The sequence below is a fragment of the Petromyzon marinus genome, chromosome 53 (genome assembly GCF_048934315.1).
Source record: "Petromyzon marinus isolate PM22_M1 ecotype Great Lakes invasive population chromosome 53, UKy_Petmar_22M1.pri1.0, whole genome shotgun sequence".
Taxonomy (NCBI): domain Eukaryota; kingdom Metazoa; phylum Chordata; class Hyperoartia; order Petromyzontiformes; family Petromyzontidae; genus Petromyzon; species Petromyzon marinus.
The window spans coordinates 1386978-1413748 of record NC_133719.1 but is presented as its reverse complement, the minus strand read 5'-3'; the positions used below and the strand labels follow the sequence as shown (position 1 = coordinate 1413748).

Genomic DNA, 26771 nt, shown 5'->3' with positions numbered 1-26771 from the left:
TGATGGTGGTGATGGTGTGGATGGTGTGGATGGTGATGGTGGTGGGGGTGGTGATGGGGGTGGTGATGGTGGGGGTGATGGTGGGGATGCTATTTACCTTGGCATTGGTAACCCTGTTTGCCTATAACTCCCCTGCACACGCACACAAAGACAAAGATCCCCCGCGTAGCCTCAACAGACCGTGTGGACAAGTGCCATTCACGATCACCTATGAGGGTCGGCACGGCACAAGAGGGGGGATGGGTGGCCAGCACCAAGCCTGGCCGCCTTTGTCTCCCTAGTGGCGATGCTTTTTTACGCACTGCCCCAGGCTGAGTCGACCCACGTGAGACCCAGGACTAGTTTGGATATTCACCGTCACGTGTGTTTGGCCGTGAGTGGGAATCGAACTCAGGTGGTGGGGTTCGTAAGCTGCAGTGGTGCAACTGTGGGCCATATAGTGAACACGACTGTGGTGTGTGCGACACGAACTCTCTCTCTGACACGAACTCTCCGACACGAACTCTCTCTCTACTGACACGAACTCTCTCTCTTTGACACGAACTCTCTCTCTGACACGAACTCTCTCTCTGCTGACACGAACTCTCTCTCTGTGACACAAACTCTCTCTCTGACACGAACTCTGTCTCTGACACGAATTCTCTCTCTCTGACACGAACTCTCTCTCTCTGACACGAACTCTCTCTCTCTGACACGAACTCTCTGACACGAACTCTCTTTCTACTGACACGAACTCTCTCTCTGACACGAACTCTCTCTCTGTGACACAAACTCTCTCTCTCTGACACGAACTCTCTCTCTCTGACACAAACTCTCTGACACAAACTCTCTCTCTGACACGAACTCTCTATCTGACACAAACTCTCTCTCACTCTCTCTGACACGAACTCTCTCTCTCTCTGACACGAACTCTCTCTCTCTGACACGAACTCTCTGACACAAACTCTCTCTCTGTGACACAAACTCTCTCTCTGTGACACGAACTCTCTCTCTGACACGAACTCTCTCTCTGACACAAACTCTCTCTCTGACACGAACTCTCTCTCTCTGACACAAACTCTCTCTCTGACACAAACTCTCTCTCTGACACGAACTCTCTCTCTGACACAAACTCTCTCTCTGACACAAACTCTCTCTCTGACACAAACTCTCGCTCTGACACAAACTCTCTCTCTCTGACACGAACTCTCTCTCTGACACAAACTCTCTCTCTGACACAAACTCTCTCTCTGACACAAACTCTCTCTCTCTGACACGAACTCTCTCTCTGACACAAACTCTCTCTCTGACACAAACTCTCTCTCTGACACAAACTCTCTCTCTCTGACACGAACTCTCTATCTGACACAAACTCTCTCTCTCTCTGACACGAACTCTCTATCTGACACGAACTCTCTCTCTGACACAAACTCTCTCTCTCTGACACAAACTCTCTCTCTCTGACACGAACTCTCTATCTGACACAAACTCTCTCTCTCTGACACGAACTCTCTATCTGACACAAACTCTCTCTCTCTGACACGAACTCTCTATCTGACACGAATTCTCTCTCTCTGACACAAACTCTCTCTCTGACACAAACTCTCTCTCTCTCTGACACGAACTCTCTCTCTCTCTGACACGAACTCTCTATCTGACACAAACTCTCTCTCTCTGACACGAACTCTCTATCTGACACGAATTCTCTCTCTCTGACACAAACTCTCTCTCTGACACAAACTCTCTCTCTCTCTGACACGAACTCTCTCTCTCTCTGACACGAACTCTCTATCTGACACAAACTCTCTCTCTCTGACACGAACTCTCTATCTGACACGAATTCTCTCTCTCTGACACAAACTCTCTCTCTGACACGAACTCTCTCTCTCTCTCTGACACGAACTCTCTCTCTCTCTGACACGAACTCTCTATCTGACACAAACTCTCTCTCTCTGACACGAACTCTCTATCTGACACGAATTCTCTCTCTCTGACACAAACTCTCTCTCTCTGACACGAACTCTCTATCTGACACAAACTCTCTCTCTCTGACACAAACTCTCTCTCTCTGACACGAACTCTCTATCTGACACAAACTCTCTCTCTCTCTCTAACACGAACTCTCTCTCTCTGACACGAACTCTCTATCTGACACAAACTCTCTCTCTCTCTGACACGAACTCTCTATCTGACACAAATTCTCTCTCTCTGACACAAACTCTCTCTCTCTCTCTGACACGAACTCTCTGACACAAACTCTCTCTCTCTGACACGAACTCTCTATCTGACACGAATTCTCTCTCTGACACAAACTCTCTCTCTCTGACACGAATTATCTCTCTCTGACACAAACTCTCTCTCTCTCTGACACAAACTCTCTCTCTCTCTGACACAAACTCTCTCTCTCTCTCTGACACGAACTCTCTCTCTCTCTGACACGAACTCTCTATCTGACACAAACTCTCTCTCTCTGACACGAACTCTCTATCTGACACGAATTCTCTCTCTCTGACACAAACTCTCTCTCTCTGACACGAACTCTCTATCTGACACAAACTCTCTCTCTCTGACACAAACTCTCTCTCTCTGACACGAACTCTCTATCTGACACAAACTCTCTCTCTCTCTCTAACACGAACTCTCTCTCTCTGACACGAACTCTCTATCTGACACAAACTCTCTCTCTCTCTGACACGAACTCTCTATCTGACACAAATTCTCTCTCTCTGACACAAACTCTCTCTCTCTCTGACACGAACTCTCTGACACAAACTCTCTCTCTCTGACACGAACTCTCTATCTGACACGAATTCTCTCTCTGACACAAACTCTCTCTCTCTGACACGAATTATCTCTCTCTGACACAAACTCTCTCTCTCTCTGACACAAACTCTCTCTCTCTGACACAAACTCTCTCTCTCTGACACGAACTCTCTGACACAAACTCTCTCTCTCTGACACGAACTCTCTGACACAAACTCTCTCTCACTGTCTCTGCTGAAGCCCTCTCGTCGTGGCCAGCAGCAGCAGCAGAGACCTCGAACATTGCCATCGTGGCACGCAAGAGGAGAACAATGTGGTGGTGAGGGATTGCTCGTGAGTGAGCGATGGTCAGCGTGTGCTGCGAGGGTGCTGTTAACCTCTGACTTATACCAATAGCCTGCGGTGTAAACAGCCATCATGTGAGCTCGTGCTGGAGGCCTCCGGGGAGGAGAGGCGTCCGTGACGCCTGCTGGCAAGACCCCGTTTGGTGGAGACAGACTCTACCCCCCTCCCCTCGGGGCTTGTCAAGAAACACTTCGGGAGAATTTTCGTGACTGCAGGAATTCATATTATTTGGTTCTCTCGGTAAAGTCACGTAGATAAAAAAAGTGAATAAAAAACAAATAATCAAAAAACACTCGTGTAGACTGTAGCCTGGTTCTTAATATGAGTGAGCGTACTGGCAGTCTATAATGTAGACTTAAGAATCAGGCCACAGTCTACATTATAGACTGCCAGTACACTCACCCAGCTTAATAACCAGGCTACAGTCTACATTATAGACTGTCAGTACACTCATCAAACTTAATAACCAGGCTACAGTCTACATTACAGACTGCCAGTACACTCACTCAGATTAAGATCCAGGCTAGTCTCCATAAGTGTTTTTTATTTTTCACTATTATTTTTATTTGTATTCACGTGATATTTATATTTCTCTCTATGTCACTTTACCGAAAGAACCAAAGAACACTTCAGGAGAACACCGAGGTTGGCCACGTGGAATGTCCGAACGTTTGCCGTGGAGGAGAGACTTCCATTCCTCTGTCGGAAGCTGCACCGGTACCGCCAGGACCTCTGTGGTGTAAAGGAGGTCCGGTGGCCTGGTTCTGGTTCCAGTCCCCACACTTCTCTGCAGGAAACTGCCAACCAACAGGGAGCAGCTCTTCTTTTGAACAAAAGGATGAAGGGGGTGTGGAAGCGTGGGCAGCTGTGAGTCCCAGGTTATTGAGGACTCGCATCTCCATCAACGAGACGAGAGGGATAGTGGTGATAGTGGCTAAGGGGCCGTCCATAAATGAGGTCACGCGATTTTGGACGATTTTTGAAACCCCCCCCCCTCGTCACACGGCGTCGCAAAAAGTCAACCCCCCCTTAAATATGACGTCACAAAGCTCTGCCCCCCCCCCCCAAATATAAATAAAACACGCTTCAAATCGCTTTAAACTATTGTCATTGTAGTGCGTATTTAACGTGGCGCTGCACTCTGTTGTAGGAGAAAAAGTTTATTAAAAAGTCTATTTAATTAAGGAGAACGTGTTGGCTATATTTATTAAAAGTTGCGCATTTTGATGTGACGTCACATTTCTCAAACCCCCCCCCCCCCCCGTCACATTTGTCTAACCCCCCCCAGGTGCGTGACGTAATTTATGGACGGCCTCTTACACCCCCACCAAAGATGAACATCAGTGGATTGATGCTGCCCACGCTGATGAGTCAAATGGCTTTTATTACCTTCTGTCCCAGGTGCTGCCTGATGTCACTCCTCGAGATAGAATCATCCTATTGGGTGACTATAATGCCCGAGTGGGTCATGACGCAGACACCTGGGTTGGAATGATTGGAAAGCATGGGCCAGATCAGCTCAATGACAACGGTAGGAAGCTGCTAGACTTATGTGCAGACCATGAGCTTGTAATCACCAACAAGCTTTTCTGGCATTAGCGCATTCACACAACATCATGAATGTACACTGGGTCCAAGCAAAAACATTCTGGACTACATAGTTACAAAACAGTGAATGCAGGCCCACGTCCTTGACATCAGGACCTACCGTGGAACTGGTCTACCTACTGACCATCGGCTTGTCATCTGTAAGCTGTGCCTACCATTCTCTCACTGTGGTGATAATTATCTATCAAGGACTCCACTCCAAGCCACAATGGCCTGATCCCGTCTAGCTGACGAAGGTTGCAAGCAAGAATTTCATCATCACTTGCAACTGGGCTTGACATCCCCCCCCACCTCCTCCTGACGTCGAAGAGAAATCAGTGTGTTCCAAGACAGCTACTAAAGCAGCTGCTATGGCTGCATTGGGTACGCAGTCCAGGCCTCCCCAGAAGCCCTGGCTAACAGAGGAGCTGTTCCGGAATGTTGAAAGTAAGCGGCAGGCCCACTCCCACCATCAAAAAAGTAACTTGGCGCGCTACACTTATCACCATCCTTAAGGGAAATAAAAGTGAGCCGATCTCCAACCCCCAAGTACAGGTTCGCAGTTTTTACTGAGCAAATCTGCGAGGTCTTGGGGGAGAATCCCCTCAGCTCAAACAACAACCATAGGGGCAAGGCGGGGTTGACCCTGCTGGTGCTGCTGTGTCTGAAATATTGGAGGAAGTAGCCACTCCTTGTGAGTGGTCAGCTGAGGTGCCATCTGTTGAGGAGGTGCGAAGAGCAATCTGGAGCTTGAAACCAGGCAAAGCGCCGGGGAGAGATGACCTTTTAACCGAATTGCTGAGGGATGGTTTCGTTTGTGTACAGACTGCCCTATGTGAAATCATTATGACGGTCTTGTCTACAGGAAGGATTCTGCAGGATTGGAAGGATGCCGTTCTGGTCCCCATTTTTTTTTTTAAGGGGACCACACTGATTGCAAGAACTACCGGGGTTTCTCCCTCCTCAGTGTGCCGGGAAAGGTCCTGGCAAGGATTAATCAACATCGCCTTACCAGGCACGCTGAGGAGAGGCTTGCTGAAACCCCAATGTGGTTTCAGACCAGGACGGTCCTGCACAGATGCCATATATTTTGTGCGTCTGCTATAGCAGACATGTAAGGAATTCTGACAGGACCTACATCTCTGCTTTATTGACCTGGTCAAGGCCTATGAAACCATCAATAGGCCTGGGCTATGGGTTGCTCTTCGTGCTTTTGGAGTCCCTGACTATCTGCTCACAATCATTAAGCACCTTCATGATGTTGGGCAGGCCCAGGTAAAACTACGTGGCCGGGAGTCGGAGCCATTCCCTGTTCACCTCAGAGTGTGACAGAAATGTCCTCTGGCCCCTATACTATTTAACATCGTCCTTGTCCATGTAGTTCGAGAAGATCTCCATGGATGTACAGTGAGGGAAAAAAGTATTTGATCCCCTGCTGATTTTGTACGTTTGCCCACTGACAAAGAAATGATCAGTCTATAATTTTTATTATATGTTTATTTGAACAGTGAGAGACAAAAAAATGCAGAAAAACGCATGTCAAAAATTGTATAAATTAATTTGCATTTTAATGAGGAAAATAAGAAAGATTTCTGGCTCCAAGGTATCTTTTATACAGGTAATGAGCTGAGATTAGGAGCGCACTCTTAAAGGGAGTGCTCCTAATCTCAGCTTGTTACCTGTATAAAAGGCACCTGTCCACAGAAACAATCAATCAGATTCCAAACTCTCCACCATGGCCAAGACCAAAGAGCTCTCCAAGGATGTCAGGGACAAGATTGTAGACCTACACAAGGCTGGAATGGGCTATAAGAACATTGCCAAGCAGCTTGGTGAGAAGGTGACAACAGTTGGTGCGATAATTCGCAAATGGAAAAACACAAAAGAACTGTCAATCTCCCTCGGCCTGGGGCTCCATGCAAGATCTCACCTCGTGGAGTTGCAATGATCATGAGAACGGTGAGGAATCAGCCCAGAACTACACGGGAGGATCTTGTCAATGATCTCAAGGCAGCTGGGACCATAGTCACCAAGAAAACAATTGGTAACACACTACGCCGTGACGGACTGAAATCCTGCAGCGCCCGCAAGGTCCCCCTGCTCAAGAAAGCACATATACATGCCCGTCTGAAGTTTGCCAATGAACATCTGAATGATTTAGAGGACAACTGGGTGAAAGTGTTGTGGTCAGATGAGACCAAAATGGAGCTCTTTGGCATCAACTCAACTCGCCGTGTTTGGAGGAGGATGAATGCTGCCTATGACCCCAAGAACACATTATGCTTTGGGGGTGTTTTTCTGCTAAGTGGACAGGACAACTTCACAGCATCAAAGGGACGATAGACGGGGCCATGTACCGTCAAATCTTGGGTGAGAACCTCCTTCCCTCAGCCAGGGCATTGAAAATGGGTCGTGGATAAGAATTCCAGCATGACAATGACCCAAAACACACGGCCAAGGCAACAAAGGAGTGGCTCAAGATGAAGCACATGAAGGTCCTGGAGTGGCCTAGCCAGTCTCCAGACCTTAATCCCATAGAAAATCTGTGGAGGGAGCTGAAGGTTCGAGTTGCCAAACGTCAGCCTAGAAACCTTAATGACTTGGAGAAGATCTGCAAAGAGGAGTGGGACAAAATCCCTCCTGAGATGTGTGCAAACCTGGTGGCCAACTACAAGAAACGTCTGACCTCTGTGATTGCCAACAAGGGTTTTGCCACCAAGTTCTAAGTCATGTTTTGCAGAGGGGGTCAAATACTTATTTCCCTCATTAAAATGCAAATCAATTTATACAATTTTTGACATGCGTTTTTATGGATTTATTGTTGTTATTCTGTCTCTCACTCTTCAAATAAACCTACCATTAAAATTATAGACTGATCATTTCTTTGTCAGTGGGCAAACGTACAAAATCAGCAGGGGATCAAATACTTTTTTCCCTCACTGTACCGGTGGAAGTTCCATCCGGTACAGATACAATGGGAGGCTGATCGATGCCCAAGATGGGGACTCACCATCAGCTCCGCAAAAGAAAGCACCTGCCTGGGTATTTTATGCCATCAAACACTCCCCTCCCTCAGCTCCCCATGAGTGATGGGGCAGTTGTGGAGAGAGTGGAGAGCTTTCCATACCTGGGCGGTGTGCTTATGACCAGCTCCGGTTTGCAGCCAAGGTCTCACTCAGAATAAATTGAGCGGCATTATCTTTTTATCAGCTATTTAATGCTACCGCATTCCCAAGCAGCTTCTGCTCTGCCATATATAGGGGGCTAAACGGGCTCAGTATGGGCTAGATAAGAGATGGACTCATGTAGTACAAGAGGATGTGGAGCTGATTGAACTTGCAGATGACTTGTTCCAGCAGTGTCAAGATCGGCTTTTGTGAAGGAGGTTAGTGAAGGACGCTGCTGGGGATTTGGTGGCAGTTGCTCTCCAGCAACAACGGAGGGCAGAGGAGTAACACTCACAACATTGAGCAGTGCGTCGGGCGGATAGAATGCAGAGAGTTGGCTCAGTGGGGCATACAGGTGGTGCATCTGTAAGTCATCTCAGTTAGGCAACCCATGGCACTTGGGTCTGTCCTAACAGCTCCTGTCAGCGAGCCTTCGACACTTCACGTGGCCTCAAAGTGCACAGCATGTGCCGTTGTGACGTCACGGGCACTTCGTGGCAAATAGCGGGTTTTGGTATTGGTTGTGTGAGTGAAAAAATGTTGAACTTCGACCGCATCGTACAGAGCCAACCGGGCTAATCAGAGTTACTGCTGTTTACACACCGCACTAGGTACTCATTTAAGGTTGAGTCGATCTAGGTGAGGCCCAGCACCTATTTATGTATTAGTATTGGTCGTGTGCGGGAATCCAACTCTGGTCACCGGATTCGTAGCGGAGGACGCTAACCATTGCGCCACCACTCCCCACTCTGGTGAGTGAGTGTGGTTGTGCGAGTGTGAGTGTGGCGAGTGAGTGGATGAGTGGGTGAAGGTGGTGATGGGGTTTGTGATGGTGGCGAGTGTGGCGAGTGTGGCGAGTGTGGTGAGTGAGTGAATGAGTGGGTGAAGGTGGCGAGTGAGTGAATGAGTGTGGCGAGTGTGAGTGTGGCGGGTGAGTGGATGAGTGTGGCGAGTGTGAGTGTGGTGAGTGAGTGGATGAGTGTGGCGAGTGTGAGTGTGGCGAGTGTGGCGAGTGTGAGTGTGGCGAGTGTGGTGAGTGAGTGGATGAGTGTGGCGAGTGTGAGTGTGACGGGTGAGTGTGGTGAGTGTGAGTGTGGCGAGTGTGGTGAGTGTGAGTGTGGCGAGTGAGTGGATGAGTGTGGCGAGTGTGAGTGTGACGGGTGAGTGTGGTGAGTGTGAGTGTGGCGAGTGTGGTGAGTGTGAGTGTGGCGAGTGAGTGGATGAGTGTGGCGAGTGTGAGTGTGGCGAGTGTGGCGAGTGTGGCGAGTGTGAGTGTGATGGGTGAGTGGATGAGTGTGGCGAGTGTGAGTGTGGTGAGTGTGAGTGTGGCGAGTGTGAGTGTGGCGAGTGTGAGTGTGGCGAGTGAGTGAATGAGTGTGGCGAGTGTGGCGAGTGTGGCGAGTGTGAGCGTGGCGGGTGAGTGGATGAGTGTGGCGAGTGAGCGAGCGACTCACCAGATGAACTCCCGGCAGTGTGAGCAGTAGGTGGGCTGCCGCAGGTAGGTGGCCATGAACTTGTGGCCGCTCACCTGGTGGACGCGCCGCCTCACGGCGCCCTGCCGCTTGCGCGCGAACGGCCGCTCGCGGAAGGTGCCCAGCTCCTCCGACTCTACACAGGCAAAGGTTCCCCATGTAGCCCACACACGTCACTGGGGAAAGGTGCTTGCTGTTAGCGAGAGTGGCACCTCGCGAGAGTGGCTAAAGCCGCCCCCCGCCGCCTTTGTCTCCCCAGTGGCGATGTTTACACACCGCACCAGGTACTCATTTGAGGCTGAGTTGACCTAGGGGAGGCCCAGGACCGTTTCAGATAATCGTCACTGGTGTTGGTGGTCGTGAGCGGGAATCGAACTCGTGTCACCGGGTTCATAGCGCAGCGTAGCGCTCACCGCTACACAGTGGGGGCACCCTCACCCACAGTGGCACACACACAGTGGCACAACAACAACCGCCATTCGCCACTAAGTGGCGGTGACGTCACCACGACGCTTGTGCCAGGCCATGTGCACCTTGAGGCCACGTGAAGTGTCGAACGCCCGCTGGCAGGAGGTCACGGGGCAGACCCAGGTGCCACGGGTCGACTGACTGAGATGACTGGCTGATGCACCACCTGTGCCCCCTACTGTGCCAACCTGCTGTGCTTTAGCCACCCGGCGCTCCGCTCATTGTTCTGAGCATCGCTCCTCCGTCCTCCGTTATTGTTGGAGGGCGACTGCCTCCAACTGCCCAGTAGCATCCTTCACGAGCCTCCTCCACAGAGGCCGATCTTGACACCGCTGGTACCAGTCATCGGCAAGTCCACTCAGCTCCACGTCCTCCTGTACCACATCACTCCATCTCTTCTCTAGCCCGTGCCGCGCCCGCTTAGCCCCCTCAATCCGGCCAAACAAAAGCTGTTTCGGCATGCGGTGGCTGGGCATGCGGGCTACATGATCCAGCCATCGCAGCCTTGCCTGCCGGAGGAGCTCACCGATGGGACCCTGCCCAGATCTTTCAAGGATTTGTGAGCTCCTCACACAATCCAGTCTGGTTAAACCCAGGATGGATCGTAGGCAGGCCAGCCTAAATGTTTCTAACCGGCGAAGATGTTCCATTAGGGGGGTCCACGTTTCGCAAGCGTAGAGAAGGGAGGGAATGACCGTGGCCGAGAAGACCTGAAGCTTAGTGCGGAGCGACAGACCAGGTAGCTTCCACACAGCGTTACGCAACCGATGAAAAGATATTGCCGCTCAACTGATTCGGAGTGAGACCTCTGCTGTTAAACTGGAGCCAGTCATAAGCACACTGCCCAGGTATGGGAAACTCTCCACTCTCTCCACAACTGCCCCATCACCGATTGGGAGTTGTGGGGGTGGAGTGTCCGATGGTACAAAATACCCAGGCAGGTGCTTAGTTTTGGTGGGGCTGATGGTAAGGCCCCACCTCTTAGTGGCACGCTCCAGTCTCAGTAGCAGCATCTCCAACTCCTCCTCTGACTGAGCAGCTATTACCAAATCATCAGCATACATAACGTGGTTGAGCAATAGAGAGCCATCCCTTGACCGCACCCGGGCATCGATTAGCCTCCCATTATATCTGTACCATATGGAGATTCCCCCGGTACAGCTATTGAAGGCTTCACGAACTACGTGGTCAAAATAGATGTTAAATAATGTGGGAGCCAGAGGACATCCCTGTCGCACCCCAAGGTGTACAGGGAATGGCTCTGACTCCTGGCCACGTAGTTTTACCCGGGCCCGCTCACCATCATGAAGGTCCTTAATGATCGTGAGCAGAGGGTCAGGTACTCCAAAAGCATGAAGAACGACCCAGAGCCCAGGCCTACTGATGGTATCATAGGCCTTGACCAGGTCAATAAAGCAGAGATGTAGGTCTTGTTGGAATTCCCAACACCTCTGCTGTAGCAGACGGACAGAAAATATGGCATCTGTGCAGGACCGCCCTTTCCTGAAACCGCATTGGGGCTCCGCAAGCCTCTCCTCAGCGTGCCTGGCAAGGCGATGCTGAATAATCCTTGCCAGGACCTTTCCCGGCACACTGAGGAGTGAGATGCCCCTGTAGTTGTTACAGTCTGTGCGGTCCCCCTTCTTAAAAAGGTCCCCCTTCTTAAAAAGGGGGACCACCAGGGCAACCTTCCAATCCTGCGGAACCCGTCCAGTGGTCCAGACTGTTGTTATGATGTCATATAGGGCAGTCTGTGCACAAACGCCACCCTCCCTCAGCATTTCGCTTGGGAGATCATCTCTGCCCGCTGCCTTTCCTGGTCTCAGACTCCGGATCGCCTTCAATACTTCCTCAGCAGATGGCACCTCAGCCAGCCACTCACAGGCGGTGACTTCTTCCAATATTTGAGGCACCGCAGCCTCAGCAGGGTCATCCTCACTTTGTGCCACGATGTTTTCCTGGCTGAGGGATTTTCCCTCCCCCAGGACCTCACCGAAATGCTCAGAAAATCTGCGAACCTGTTCCTGGTGGTCGGAGATTGGATCACCGTTTTTTCCCCTAATGATGGTAATAGGTGTGGCGCTGCAGGTTAGTTTTTTTGATGTAGTTAAATAACGACTTGTGATCACGGGCCACTGAGGCAGACTCCATCTCCTCAGCAACCCGCGACCACCACCCATCCTTGCAGCGCCTCACGGCTCTCCGAACCTCCGAGCGAAGACTGCGGTAAGCCTCCTCATTCTCTGACGTGGGATTCTGTAGCCGATGACAGTGGGCCTGTCGCTTTTTCTCAACCATCCTGAACACCTCCTCTGTCAGCCAGGGTCTCTGGGGAGGTCTGGACCGCGTACCCAAAGCAGCCATTGCAGCTGCATGAGTCACAGTCCTAAACCTCGCCCATTTACCCTCGACATCAGGAGGAGTCGGGGACGATGCCAATCCCAGCCGCAAGCGATGATGAAATTATTGCTTGCAACTTTCATCAGATAACTGAGACCAGGCCACTTTATGTTGGAATGGGGTCCTGAGTGTACACCCACCACCGGAGTGGAAGAATGGCAGGCACATCTTACAGATGACTAGTCGATGGTCAGAGGAAAGATCAGCTCCACGGTAGGTCCTGGTGTCAAGGACATGGGCTCGCATTCGCTGGTCCGTTACTATGTAGTCCAGCAGATGTTCTTGCTTGGACCCGGCATGCATCCATGATGTTGTGTGGATGCGCCGATGCCGGAACAGCGTGTTGGTAATTACAAGCCCATGGGCTGCACAAAAAATCTAGCAGCCTCCTACCGTTGTTATTGAGCTAATCTGGCCCATGCCCTCCGATCACTCCAGACCAGGTGCCAGTATCATGACCAACTCGGGCATTGAAGTCACCCAACATGATGACTCTATCCCGAGGGGCCACTTTAGCCAGCACCTGTGACAGGAGGTCATAGAAGACATCTGACTCATCGGCTGTGCCTGCATCCCTCCACGGATGTTCATCTTCGGTGGGGGCATAAGTAACCACGACTACCATTCCTCGCCTCCGGTTGATGGGAAGGCGAGCCCAAAGTAGCCTGGGGCTTACAGCTTCCCACACCTCACCGCCACGCTCCCACCCCCCCCCTTCATTCTTTTGTTCAAAAGAAGAGCCACACCCTGTTGTTTGGCAGTCTGCTGCCCCGAGTAGAGGATTGTCCACCCCTCATGGTAGCAGGAGCCAGAGCCTGTCCACCGGACCTCCTGAATGCCGCATAGATCCAGGCGGTACCGGTCCAGCTCCCGACAGAGGAGTGGCAGCCTCTCCTCTGCAGTGAGCGTTCGAACATTCCACGTGGCCACCCGTAGTGGCTTTTCGTTGTTTCTGGAGTAGCCTTGAGGGTAGGTATTCAATCTCCTGGCTCCGCCAATTGGGGTTTGGCCAGGAGACGTCATAGACGCCTGGCCCCCCGGGGCCTCCGGCACAAGCTTATTTGTTACATATTTCAGTTTAACTCGTGGTTTCGTGGTAATTAATTGAAGGTGGAGGGGTTACCAGCCCCTCGCACCCGTCCAGAGCCCCCGTTTAGCCCCTGTGGTGGACACAGGCGCCATGAGGGGAGGGGCCAATCAAAATTGGATCTCCCCCCACAGCACTGTCCACGACAGAGTTGCCCGTCCGGCACCGCGAGGAGGTAGGGGCACACACACAGTGGCACACACACAGTGGCACACACACAGTGGCACACCCACAGTGGCACACCCACAGTGGCACACACACACAGTGGCACACCCACAGTGGCACACACACACAGTGGCACACACACAGTGGCACACACCCAGTGGCACACACACAGTGGCACACACACAGTGGCACACACCCACAGTGGCACACACCCACAGTGGCACACACACAGTGGCACACACACAGTGGCACACACCCACAGTGGCACACACAGTAACACACACAGTGACACACACACAGTGGCACACACACAGTGGCACACACACAGTGGCACACACACACAGTGGCACACACACACAGTGGCACACACACACAGTGGCACACCCACAGTGGCACACACACACAGTGGCACACACAGTGGCACCCGTAGGCCCGCGTACTCTTGGCGAGGCACTCCGTGGGCAGGCCCAGACCGCCGCCTCCACCGCCGGCCCCGGGCAGAGCGACGGCGCGGCCCTCGACGAGGCCGGGCGAGGCCGGGGGAGGAGCTACAAAGGCGGCCGCCCCGGCCCCCCCGGGCCCCCCGGCCTCCTCGTGGCTCGCGGTGCCCTCCAGGTCGATCTCCACCCAGACGCGACCCTCGGGTTCCAGATCCAGCTGGGCGGGGGGTGTGGGGGGAGGGGCGAGGGTGGGAGCGGAGTTGTGGGGGGGGGGGGGAGTCAGTGAGTGGGTCAAGGAGGTGGTGATTGCGTACGTTGGGTGAGCGAATGAGTGAGGGGGAGGATGTGGTGATGAGTGGGTTGGTGAGTTCCTGTGAACATCAATAGCGACATCATCACTGCTGTCACCTCGACCACCACCTCCAACAACAACCGCCATTCGCCACTAAGTGGTGGTGACGTCACCGCGACGCTTGTGCCAGGCCATGTGCACCTTGAGGCCACGTGAAGTGTCGAACGCCCGCTGGCAGGAGGTCACGGGGCAGACCAAGATGCACAGGTCGACTGACTGAGACGACTGGCTGATGCACCACCTGTGCCCCCTACTGTGCCAACTTACTATGCTTTAGCCACCCGGCACTCCGCTCATCGTTATGAGCATCACTCCTCCGCCCTCCGTTATTGTTGGAGGGCGACTACCTCCAACTGCCCAGTAGCGTCCTTCACGAGCCTCCTCCACAGAGGCCGATCTTAATACCGCTGGTACCAGTCATTGGCAAGTCCACTCAGCTCCACGTCCTCCTGTACCACATCCCTCCATCTCTTCTCTAGTCCGTGCCGTGCCCGTTTAGTCCCTTCTATCCAGCCAAACAAAAGCTGTTTAGGCATGCGGTGGCTGGGCATGCGGGCTCCATGGCCCAGCCAATACAGCCTTCCCCGCCGGAGGAGCTCACCGATGGGACCTTGCCCAGATCTTTCAAAGATTTACGAGCTCCTCACACAATCCAGCCTGGTTAAACCCAGGATGGATGGTAGGCAGGCCAGCCTAAGTGTTTCTAACCGGCGAAGATGTTCCATTAGGGGGGTACACGTTTTGCAAGCGTAGAGAAGGGAGGGAATGACTGTGGCTGAGAAGACCTGAAGCTTCATGCGGAGCGACAGACCAGGTAGCTTCCACACTGCGTTACGCAACCGATGAAAAGATAATGCCGCTCGATTGATTCGGAGTGAGACCTCTGCTGTAAAACCGGAGCCGGTCATGAGCACACTGCCCAGGTATGGGAAACTCTCCACTCTCTCCACAACTGCCCTATCTTCTTTGGTTCTTTCGGTAAAGTCACGTAGAATGAGAATAAAATAATAAATTGATAAAATAAAATAACACAATAATATTCTCACGACGTTTCGGCCACAACGCAAGCGGCCTTCATCAGGTGAAGGGACGAGACTGTCTGGTAGGACAGCGCTGTCCAGGGACGAGACTGTCTGGTAGGACAGCGCTGTCCAGGACAGCGCTGTCCAGGACAGCAGGACAGCGCTGTCCTACCAGACAGTCTCGTCCCTTCACCTGATGAAGGCCGCTTGTGTTGTGGCCGAAACGTCGTGAGAATATTATTGTGTTATTTTATTTTATCAATTTATTATTTTATTCTCATTCTACGTGACTTTACCCAAAGAACCAAAGAAGATGAATCCTTGCAGTCACGAAAGCTTTCAATCGAAACTGCCCTATCACCAATTTGGAGTTGTGGGGGTGGAGTGTCTGATGGTACAAAATACCCAGGCAGGTGCTTAATTTTGGTGGGGCTGATGGTAAGGCCCCACCCCTTTGTGGCATGCTCCAGGTTCAGCAGCAACGCCTCCAACTCCTCCTCTGAGTGAGCAGCAATTACCAGATCATCGGCATATATAACATGGTTGAGGAATAGGATATCCCTGTCGCAACCCAAGATGTACAGGGAATGGCTCCGACTCCCGGCCACGAAGTTTTACCCGGGCCCACTCACCATCATGAAGGTCCTTAATGATCTTGATGGGAGGGTCAGGGACTCCGAAAGCACAACAACCCAGAGCCCAGACCTACTGATGCCGGGAAAGGTCCTGGCAAGGATTATTCAACATCGCCTTGCTAGGCACGCTGAGGAGAGGCTTGCAGAGCCGCAATGTGGTTTCACGAAAGGGCGGTCGTGCACAGATGCCATATCTTCTGTCCGTCTGCTACAGCAGAGGTGTAGGGAATTCCAACAAGACCTCTGCTATGACCACCACCACCACAATCACCACCATCACCACCTCCACCATCCTCACCTCCACCACCACCTCCACCATCACCACCACCATCACCTCCATCACCTCTATCACCACCACCTCTATTCACCACCATCACCACCACCTCCACCACCATCACCACCTCCACCACCTCCACCATCACCACCTCCACCACCACCTCTATCAATCCCACCATCACCACCCCCACCATCACTTCCACCATCACCACCTCCACCACCATCACCTCCAACCACCGCCTCCACCACCTCCACCGCCACCACCATCACGACCTTCACCACCACCATCATCACCTCCACCACCATCACCACCTCCACTACCGACAACACCACCATCATCACCTCCACCACCTCCACCACCATCACCACCTCCACTATTTCCACCACCACCTCCACCACCTCCACCAACATCACCACCACCATCACCACCACCTCTACCACCACCTCCATCATCACCTCCACCATCACTTCCACCATCACCAACTCCACCATCACCACCTCCACCACCACCTCCACCATCACCTCCACCATCACCACCTCCACCATCACCACCATCACCACCTCCACCACCTCCACCACCACCATCACCTCCACCACCTCCACCACCTCCACCACCACCATCACCTCCACCATCACCACCTCCACCATCACCACCTCCACCACCTCCACCATCACCACCTCCACCACCTCCACCACCATCACCGCCACCATCACCACCTCCACCACCTCCACCATCATCACCGCCAAAATCACCTCCAACACCACCATCACCACCTCCACCACCATCACCTCCACCATCACCACCTCCACCACCATCACCTCCACCATCACCACCTCCACCATCACCACCTCCACCATCATCACCGCCACCATCACCACCTCCACCACCTCCGCCATCATCACCGCCACCATCACCTCCAACACCACCATCACCACCTCCACCACCATCACCTCCACCATCACCACCTCCACCACCATCACCTCCACCATCACCACCTCCACCATCATCACCGCCACCAATGCCGCCCACCCATTGCTCGAAGTGGGTGTCCCCGCGCTGCAGGAGCTCATCGAAGCTGAGTGTGCAGTCGGCAACGAAGTCGTCGTAGCCCAGCGGAGTGTCGTGGAATACGGCCAGCTGGATGCAGCGTCCGTTGTGCACCTCCACACGAAAAGACAAAGATCCCCCGTATAGCGTTAGCAGACTGTTGGGGCAAGTGCTGTGAGGGGGTGGGTGGGTGGCCAGCACCACGCCCGGCCGCCTTTGTCCCCTAGTGGCGATGTTTACACCGCACAAGGTACTCATTTGAGTCTCAGGACCCGTTCAGATAATCGTCACTGGTGTTGGTAGCCATGAGCGGGAATCGAACCAGGGTCGCGGGTTTCGTAATGCAGCAAGCTAACCACTACACTACCGCTCTCCACTAGACACACACACACACTGACACACACACACACAGACACAGACACACACAGACACACACACAGAGACACAGACACACACAGACACACACACACACAGAGACACACATATACACACACACACAGAGACACAGACACACACACACAGACACACACATACACACACACAGACACACACACAGAGACAGACACACACAGCCACACACACAGACACACACACAGAGACACACACACATAGACACACACACACAGACACACACACAGAGACACAGACACACACAGACACACACACACAGACACACGCACAGACACACACACATACACACACATACACACACAGACACACACACAGAGACACACACAGAGACACAGACACACACAGACACACAGACACACACACACACAGACACACACACACACACAGACACACACAGAGCCACAGATACACACTGACACACACACAGACACACACACAAAGACACACACACAGAGACACACACACAGAGACACACACACATAGACACACACACAAAGACACGCACACAGAGACACAGACACACACAGACACACACACAGACACAGAGACACAGACACACACACAAAGACACACACACCGAGACACAGACACACACACACACAGACACACACACAGAGACACACACACAGAGAGACACACACAGGCACACACACAAAGACACACACATACACACAGACACACACACAGACACACAGAGACACACACAGAGACACAACAACAACAACCAACAACCGCCATTCTCCACTAAGTGGTGGTGACGTCACCACGACGCTTGTGCCAGGCTATGTGCACCCTGAGGCCACGTGAAGTGTCGAACGCCCGATGGCAGGAGGTCACGGGGCAGACCCAGGTGCCACGGGTAGACTGACTGAGATGACTGGCTGATGCACCACCTGTGCCCCCTACTGTGCCAACCCGCTGTGCTCCAGCCACCCGGCGCTCCGCTCGTTGTTGTGAGCGTCGCTCCTCCGCCCTTCGTTGCTGTTGGAGGGCGACTACCTCCAACTGCCCAGTAGCGTCCTTCACGAGCCTCCTCCACAGAGGCCGATCTTGACACCGCTGGTACTAGTCATCGGCAAGTCCACTCAGCTCCACGTCCTCCTGTACCACATCACTCCATCTCTTCTCTAGCCCGTGCCGCGCCCGTTTAGCCCCCTCAATCTGGCCGAACAAAAGCTGTTTCGGCATGCGGTGGCTGGGCATGCGGGCTACATGACCCAGCCATCGCAGCCTTGCCCGCCGGAGGAGCTCACCGATGGGACCTTGCCCAGATCTTTCAAGGATTTGTGAGCTCCTCACACAATCTAGTCTGGTTAAACCCAGGATGGATCGTAGGCAGGCCAGCCTAAATGTTTCTAGCCGGCGAAGATGTTCCATTAAGGGGTCCACGTTTCGCAAGCGTAGAGAAGGGAGGGAATGACCGTGGCCGAGAAGACCTGAAGCTTAGTGCGGAGCGACAGACCAGGTAGCTTCCACACAGCGTTACGCAACCGATGAAAATATATTGCCGCTCGACAGATTCGGAGTGAGACCTCTGTTGTTAAACTGGAGCCGGTCATAAGCACACTGCCCAGGTATGGGAGACTCTCCACTCTCTCCATAACTGCCCCATCACCGATTGAGAGTTGTGGGGGTGGAGTGTCCGATGGTACAAAATACCCAGGCAAGTGCTTAGTTTTGGTGGGGCTGATGGTAAGGCCCCACCTCTTAGTGGCACGCTCCAGTCTCAGCAGCAGCGTCTCCAACTCCTCTGAATGAGCAGCAATTACCAAATCATCAGCATACATAATTTGGTTGAGCAATAGGGAGCCATCCCTTGACCGCACCCGGGCATCGATCAGTCTCCCATTATATCTGTACCATATGGAGATTCCCCCGGTACAGCTATTGAAGGCTTCACGAACTACGTGGTCAAAATAGCTGTTAAATAATGTGGGAGCCAGAGGACATCCCTGTCGCACCCCAAGGTGTACAGGGAATGGCTCTGACTCCCGGCCACACACAGAGACACACACATAGACACACACACAAAGACACACACAGAGACACAGACACACACAGAGACATACACAGACACACGAAGTGGGCTGATCATCATCATCATCCCCTGTACGTCTGACGTTGATTCTTAATGTGGAGGGGAATAACTGGAGGAGGAACAGGAGAAAGATCCACGTGGCCACGCGGAGCGTGAGAACACGCAAACTTCAAATATTCAGCCAGCATCGCGGGGGTCGGGATCGAACCCACGACCTCGTGTATACCTGGCGAGGGAGATGACGTCTCTTAGCCACCGGAGCGACCTTATACAGGGCGGCCGCTAGGATTCGAACCGTGAGCCTCCGCAACAATAAATATCGGGGAGCTGCATTAAACAGTGCCCGTGCCCACCGAAGGTTGCTGTAGCTGCTGCTGCCGCTACTTCCGTATGGCTGCTGATGTAGATGCAGAGACAACAACAAAAACAACCACAATGTAACGTCAGCAGGAGGAGTAGCGGAGTAGCGTTGTATCATCGCTGTGATGATGTCTCCTTCGTTGTATTTGTGGATCGGGGCATTGTCCATAGACTAATATTGCCCATAAACTAACGTTGCTCATAGACTAACACTGCACATAGACTAGCATTGCCTATAGACTAACATTGCCCATAGACTAACATTGCACATAGATTAACATTGCACATAGACAATTACTGCACAGACAAACACTGCACATAGACTAGCATTGCCCATAGACAAACATTGCACAGAGACTTGCATTGCCCATAGACTAACATTGCTCATAGACAATTACTGCACATAGACTAACACTGCACATAGACTAACATTGCCTATGGACTAACATTGCCCATATACTAACATTGCCCATAGACTATCATTGAACATAGACAATTACTGCACAGACAAACACTGCACATAGACTAACATTGCCTATAGACTAACATTGCACATAGACAATTACTGCACATAGACAAACACTGCACATAGACTAACATTGCCTATAGACTAACATTGCCCATAGACTAACATTGCCTATAGACTAACATTGCCCATAGACTAACATTGCACATAGACAATTACTGCACAGACAAACACTGCACATAGACTTGCATTTCCTATAGACTAACATTGCACATAGACTAACATTGCACCATAGACAAACACTGCACAAAGACTAACATTGCCCATAGACTAACATTGCCCATAGATTAACATTGCCCATAGACTACAATTGCACATAGACTAACACTGCACATAGACAATTACTGCACAAACACTGCACATAGACTAACATTGCCCATAGACTAACATTGCCCATAGACTAACATTGCACAGACAAACACTGCACAAACACTGCACATAGACTAACATTGCCTATAGACTAACATTGCCCATAAACTAACATTGCCCATAGACTAACATTGCCCATTGACTAACATTGCACAGACAAACACTGCACAAACACTGCACATAGACTAACATTGCCTATAGACTAACATTGCCCATAAACTAACATTGCCCATAGACTAACATTGCCCATTGACTAACATTGCACAGACAAACACTGCACAAACACTGCACATAGACTAACATTGCCTATAGACTAACATTGCCTATAGACTAACATTGCCTATAGACTAACATTGCCCATAGACTAACATTGCCCATAGACTAACATTGCACAGACAAACACTGCACTAACACTGCACATGCCTATAGACTAACATTGCCCATTGACTAACACTGCACATAGACAATTACTGCACATAGATTGACTTACGGCTGATGTAGATGCAGAGCAACAACCACAATCTACGTGCAGTGTTCGTCTTATCTGCCGGCTTGACCGCCTAAATGCGTCATTGCAAGTTGTTGTTGTTGTTGTCTCTACGTCAGCCTTGGCTGCGATGAGACGAAGACGAAGATCCTCTCCATCCCGCCCCTCCCAAATCTCAATCAACTACAATCACGTCACTCCAGTCCGTTGCAACGTTCGCGCGAGTGGCTGTTTGTGGCTGGCCGCCTCGCGTGTTTGGGGCCATCGGGCCGTGTGCCGAACAACCGTCACGGTTCAGAGAGAGAAATCAAGCCCGAGGATTCGCGACTTCTTGATGGCAAGAAGCGCCGACGATGCCGATGTGGATGATGTTGAGGATGATGCGGATAATGATTCGGATGATGTTGACTCTGCAGATGATGATTTGGATGATATTTATGATGATGCGGATGATGATGTTGATGATGGTGATGATGATGTTGATGATGGTGATGATGATGTTGATGATGATGATGCGGATGATGATGATGTGGATGATGTTGATAATGTGGATGTTGATGACGATGCGGATCATGATTACTATTGAAGCGGGAGATGATGTTGTTGACGATGCGGATGATGGTGATGCTGATGATGGGGATGATGATGCTGATGATGATGATACTTGATTATGACGTTGATGATGATGTTGACGATGATGATGACAACGCTGCTGCTGCTGCTGCTGCCTGGACCGCGCTCACCTCCGTCCAGAACTCCTCGTCCCACCGCGGGTCGTTGCTGCGGCTGCGCGTCTGCGTCTGCCCGATCCGCGTCTCGTCCACGTTGACCGCCACGTAGGGGTCGAGGAGCGTCGTGCCCTGGGCGCGGGGGCTCAGCGAGAGCCGCTGGGACCACGGAGTCGGCCTCAGCGCCACAGCCCCGCGCACGCGGACACGCAGCGAGCCCGAGAAGAACACCATGACCCCCCCCCCTCCTCCACCCCGAGCCTCGCTATGGCTCCACGAGCCTCGCTATGGCTCCACGAGCCTCGCCAGGTGGTTGGTAGTGGTGGTGTGTTGATGTGTGTGGTCCTCGTGGTTCTCGCGATCCCCACGAAATCCCGGCCGCTGTGGCTGCTGTGTGGGCGACAAAGAGGAGGAATCACATTGCGGTCCCGGGCAGTCCCCCCCCCCCCCCACTCATGGCACCGCGCACCTACCTGTGTGTATACCTATGTGTGTGTACGTGTGTGTGTGTAGCCCGCATGCCCAGCCACCGCATGCCGAAACAGCTTTTGTTCGGTCGGATAGAGGGGGCTAAACGGGCGTGGCACGATCTAGAGAAGAGATGGAGTGATGTGGTACAGGAGGATGTGGAGCTGAGTGGACTTGCCGATGACTGGTACCAGCGGTGTCAAGATCGGCCTCTGTGGAGGAGGCTCGTGAAGGATGCTACTGGGCAGTTGGAGGCAGTCGCCCTCCAACAACACGGGAGGGCAGAGAAGCGACGCTCACAACAATGAGCGGAGCGCCGGGTGGCTAAAGCACAACACGTTGGCACAGTAGGGGGCACAGGTGGTGCATCAGCCAGTCATCTCGGTCATCTCAGTCAGTCGACCCGTGGCACCTGGGTCTGCTCCGTGACCCCCTGCCAGCGAGCGTTCGACACTTCACGTGGCCTCAAGGTGCACATAGCCTGGCACAAGAATCGTAGTGACATCACCTCCATTTAGTGGCGAATGGGGGTTGTTGTTATTTATGTGTTTACGTGTGTGTGAACGTGTGGGTCTGGGTACGTAGGTGTGTGTACGTATGCCAACACCGGTGACAATTATCTGAACCGGTCCTGGGCCTCCCCTAGGTCGACTCAGCCTCAAATGAGTACCTGGTGCGGTGTGTAAACATCGCCACTAGGGAGACAAAGGCGGTCGGGCGTGGTGCTGGCCACCCACCCCCTCGTGTGCCGTTCCGGCCTGCATAGATGCTCGCTAACAGCACTTGCCCCTACAGTTTGTTAATGCTTTTCGGGGGATCTTTGTCTTTGTGCCTGTAATTGTATGCGCGCGTGAGAGTGTGTCCCTGTGATTGTCTGTGTCTGTGTGTATGTTTCTCTGTACGTGTGCGTGTGTGTGTGTATATCTGTGTATGTCTGTGTGTATATCTGTGTGTCTGTGTGTATGTTTCTCTGTACGTGTGCGTGTGTGTGTATATCTGTGTATGTCTGTGTGTATATCTGTGTGTCTGTGTGTATATTTCTCTGGACGTGTGCGTCTGTGTGTACGTCTGTGTGTGTCTGCTCGTTTGTCGGTGTGTCTGTGTGTACGTCTGTGTGTGTTTGTGTGTACGACTGAGTGTGTCTGCTAGTTTGTCGGTGTGTCTGTGTGTACGTCTGTGTGTGTCTGTGTGTACGTCTGTGTGTGTCTGTGTGTACGTCTGTGTGTCTCTGTGTGTACGTCTGTGTGTGTATGTGTGTGTCGGTGTGTGTCGGTGTGTGTCTGTGTGTACGTCTGTGTGTGTCGGTATCTGCACATCTACGATGTCTATCTCCCTGTCTCACTTTTGTCTCTGTCGGCCTGTCTGATGACTTTTATGTCCTGTCCGATATAAATGTCTGCATGTGTGCTGTGTCTGCCTGTGTGATGTGTCTACTGTGTCTGCCTGTGTGCTGTGTCTGCCTGTGTGCTGTGTCTGCATGTGTGCTGTGTCTGCATGAGTGCAGTGTCTACATGTGTGATGTGTCTGCTGTGTCTGCATGTGTGCTGTGTCTACGTGTGATGTGTCTGCCTGTGTGCTGTGTCTGCCTGTATGCTGTGTCTGCCTGTGTGCTGTGTCTGCCTGTATGCTGTGTCTGCATGTGTGCTGGGTCTGCTGTGTCTGCATGTGTGCTGTGTCTGCTGTGTGCTGTGTCTGCATGTGTGCTGTGTCTGCTGTGTCTGCTGTGTGCTGTGTCTGCATGTGTGCTGTGTCTGCATGTGTGCTGTGTCTGCCTGTGTGCTGTGTCTGCATGTGTGCTGTGTCTGCATGTCCGCTGTGTCTGCAGTGTCTGCCTGTGTGCTGTGTCTGCATGTCTGCTGTATCTGCATGTGTGCTGTGTCTGCATGTGTGCTGTGTCTGCTGTGTCTGCATGTGTGCTGTGTCAGCTGTGTGCTGTGTCTACATGTGTGCTGTGTCTGCATGTGTGCTGTGTCTGCTGTGTCTGCATGTGTGCTGTGTCTGCTGTGTGCTGTGTCTACATGTGTGTTGTGTCTGCATGTGTGCTGTGTCTGCCTGTGTGCTGTGTCTGCATGTGTGTTGTGTCTGCATGTGTGCTGTGTCTGCATGTCCGCTGTGTCTGCTGTGTCTACATGTGTGCTGTATCTGCATGTGTGCTGTGTCTGCATGGGTGCTGTGTCTGCATGTGGGCTGTGTCTGCTGTGTCTGCATGTGTGCTGTCTGCATGTGTGCTGTGTTTGCTGTGTCTGCATGTGTGCTGTGTCTGCTGTGTCTGCTGTGTCTGCATGTGCGCTGTGTCAGCATGTGTGTTGTGTCTGCTGTGTGCTGTGTCTGCCTGTGTGCTGTGTCTACATGTGTGTTGTGTCTGCATGTGTGCTGTGTCTGCATGTGTGCTGTGTCTGCATGTGTGCTGCGTCTGCATGTCTGCTGTGTGCTGTGTCTGCATGTGTGCTGTGTCTGCATGTGTGCTGTGTCTGCTGTGTCTGCATGTGTGCTGTGTCAGCTGTGTCTGCATGTGTGCTGTGTCTGCTGTGTCTGCATGTATGCTGTGTCTGCATTTGTGCTTTCTGCATGTATGCTGTGTCTGCAGTGTCTGCATGTGTGCTGTGTCTACATGTGTGCTGTGTCTACATGTGTGCTGTGTCTACATGTGTGCTGTGTTTTCATGTCTGCTGTGTCTGCTGTGTCTGCATGTCTGCTGTGTCTGCATGTCTGCTGTGTCTGCATGTGTGCCGTGTCTACAAGTGTGCTGTGTCTGCATGTGTGCTGTGCCTGCTGTGTCTGCTGTTTCTGCTGTGTCTGCATGTGTGCTGTGTCTGCATGTGTGCTGTGTCTGCATGTCTGCTGTGTCTGCTGTGTCTGCTGTGTCTACATGTGTGCTGTGTCTGCATGTCTGCTGTGTCTGTGTGTCTGCTGTGTCTACATGTGTGTTGTGTCTGCTGTGTGCTGTGTCTGCATGTGTGCCGTGCCTACATGTGTGCTGTGTCTGCATGTGTGCTGTGCCTGCTGTGTCTGCTGTGTCTGCTGTGTCTGCATGTCTGCTGTGTCTGCATGTGTGTTGTGTCTGCATGTGTGCTGTGTCAGCATGTCTGCTGTGTCTGCTGTGTGCTGTGTCTGTTGTGTGCTGTGTCTACATTTGTGCTGTGTCTGCATGTGTGCTGTGCCTGCTGTGTCTGCTGTGTCTGCTGTGTCTGCATGTGTGCTCTGTCTGCAGTGTCTGCATGTGTGCTGTGTCTGCGGTGTGCTGTGTCTGCATGTGTTGTGTCTGCTGTGTGCTGTGTAAACATGTGTGCTGTGTCTGCATGTGTGCTGTGTCTGCTGTGTCTGCATGTGTGCTGTGTCTCCTGTGTCTGCATGTATGCTATGTCTGCTGTGTCTGCATTTGTGCTGTCTGCATGTATGCTGTATCTGCTGTGTCTGCATGTGTGCTGTGTTTGCTGTGTCTGCATGTATGTTGTGTCTGCTGTGTCTGCATTTGTGCTGTCTGCATGTATGCTGTGTCTGCTGTGTCTGCATTTGTGCTGTCTGCATGTATGCTGTGTCTGCTGTGTCTGCATGTGTGCTGTGTCTGCAGTGTCTGCATGTGTGCAGTGTCTGCATGTGTGCTGTGTCTACATGTGTGCTGTGTCTACATGTGTGCTGTGTCTGCTGCGTGCTGTGTCTGCATGTGTGTTGTGTCTGCTGTGTGCTGTGTCTGCATGTGTGCTGTGTCTGCATGTGTGCTGTGTCTGCATGTCTGCTGTGTCTGCTGTGTCTACATGTGTGCTGTGTCTGCATGTCTGCTGTGTCTACATGTGTTCTGTGTCTGCAAGTCTGCTGTGTCTGTGTGTCTGCTGTGTCTACATGTGTGTTGTGTCTGCTGTGTGCTGTGTCTGCATGTGTGCCGTGCCTACATGTGTGCTGTGTCTGCATGTGTGCTGTGCCTGCTGTGTCTACATGTGTGCTGTGTCTGCATGTCTGCTGTGTCTGCATGTCTGCTGTGTCTACATGTGTGCTGTGTCTGCTGTGTGCTGTGTCTACATGTGTGCTGTGTCTGCATGTCTGCTGTGTCTGCATGTCTGCTGTGTCTACATGTGTGTTGTGCCTGCTGTGTGCTGTGTCTGCATGTGTGCCGTGCCTACATGTGTGCTGTGTCTACATGTGTGCTGTGTCTACATGTGTGCTGTGTCTGCTGTGTGCTG

At 52.2% G+C, this 26771-nt stretch overlaps 1 protein-coding gene across 1 annotated transcript in view; it reads right to left on the bottom strand.

Annotated features, from left to right (window-relative positions):
* Nucleotides 1-26771, bottom strand: part of LOC116953858 (protein kinase C epsilon type-like) — a 109541-nt gene that overhangs the window by 23466 nt on the left and 59304 nt on the right. The window contains exons 2-6 of the mRNA XM_076051894.1: nt 22141-22515; nt 17189-17320; nt 13874-14090; nt 9296-9449; nt 98-132 (exon numbers count right to left, since the gene is read on the bottom strand). Coding sequence (XP_075908009.1) covers nt 98-132; nt 9296-9449; nt 13874-14090; nt 17189-17320; nt 22141-22359 — 757 coding nt within the window. The 5' untranslated portion in view covers nt 22360-22515. The remainder of the gene's footprint in view (nt 1-97; nt 133-9295; nt 9450-13873; nt 14091-17188; nt 17321-22140; nt 22516-26771) is intronic.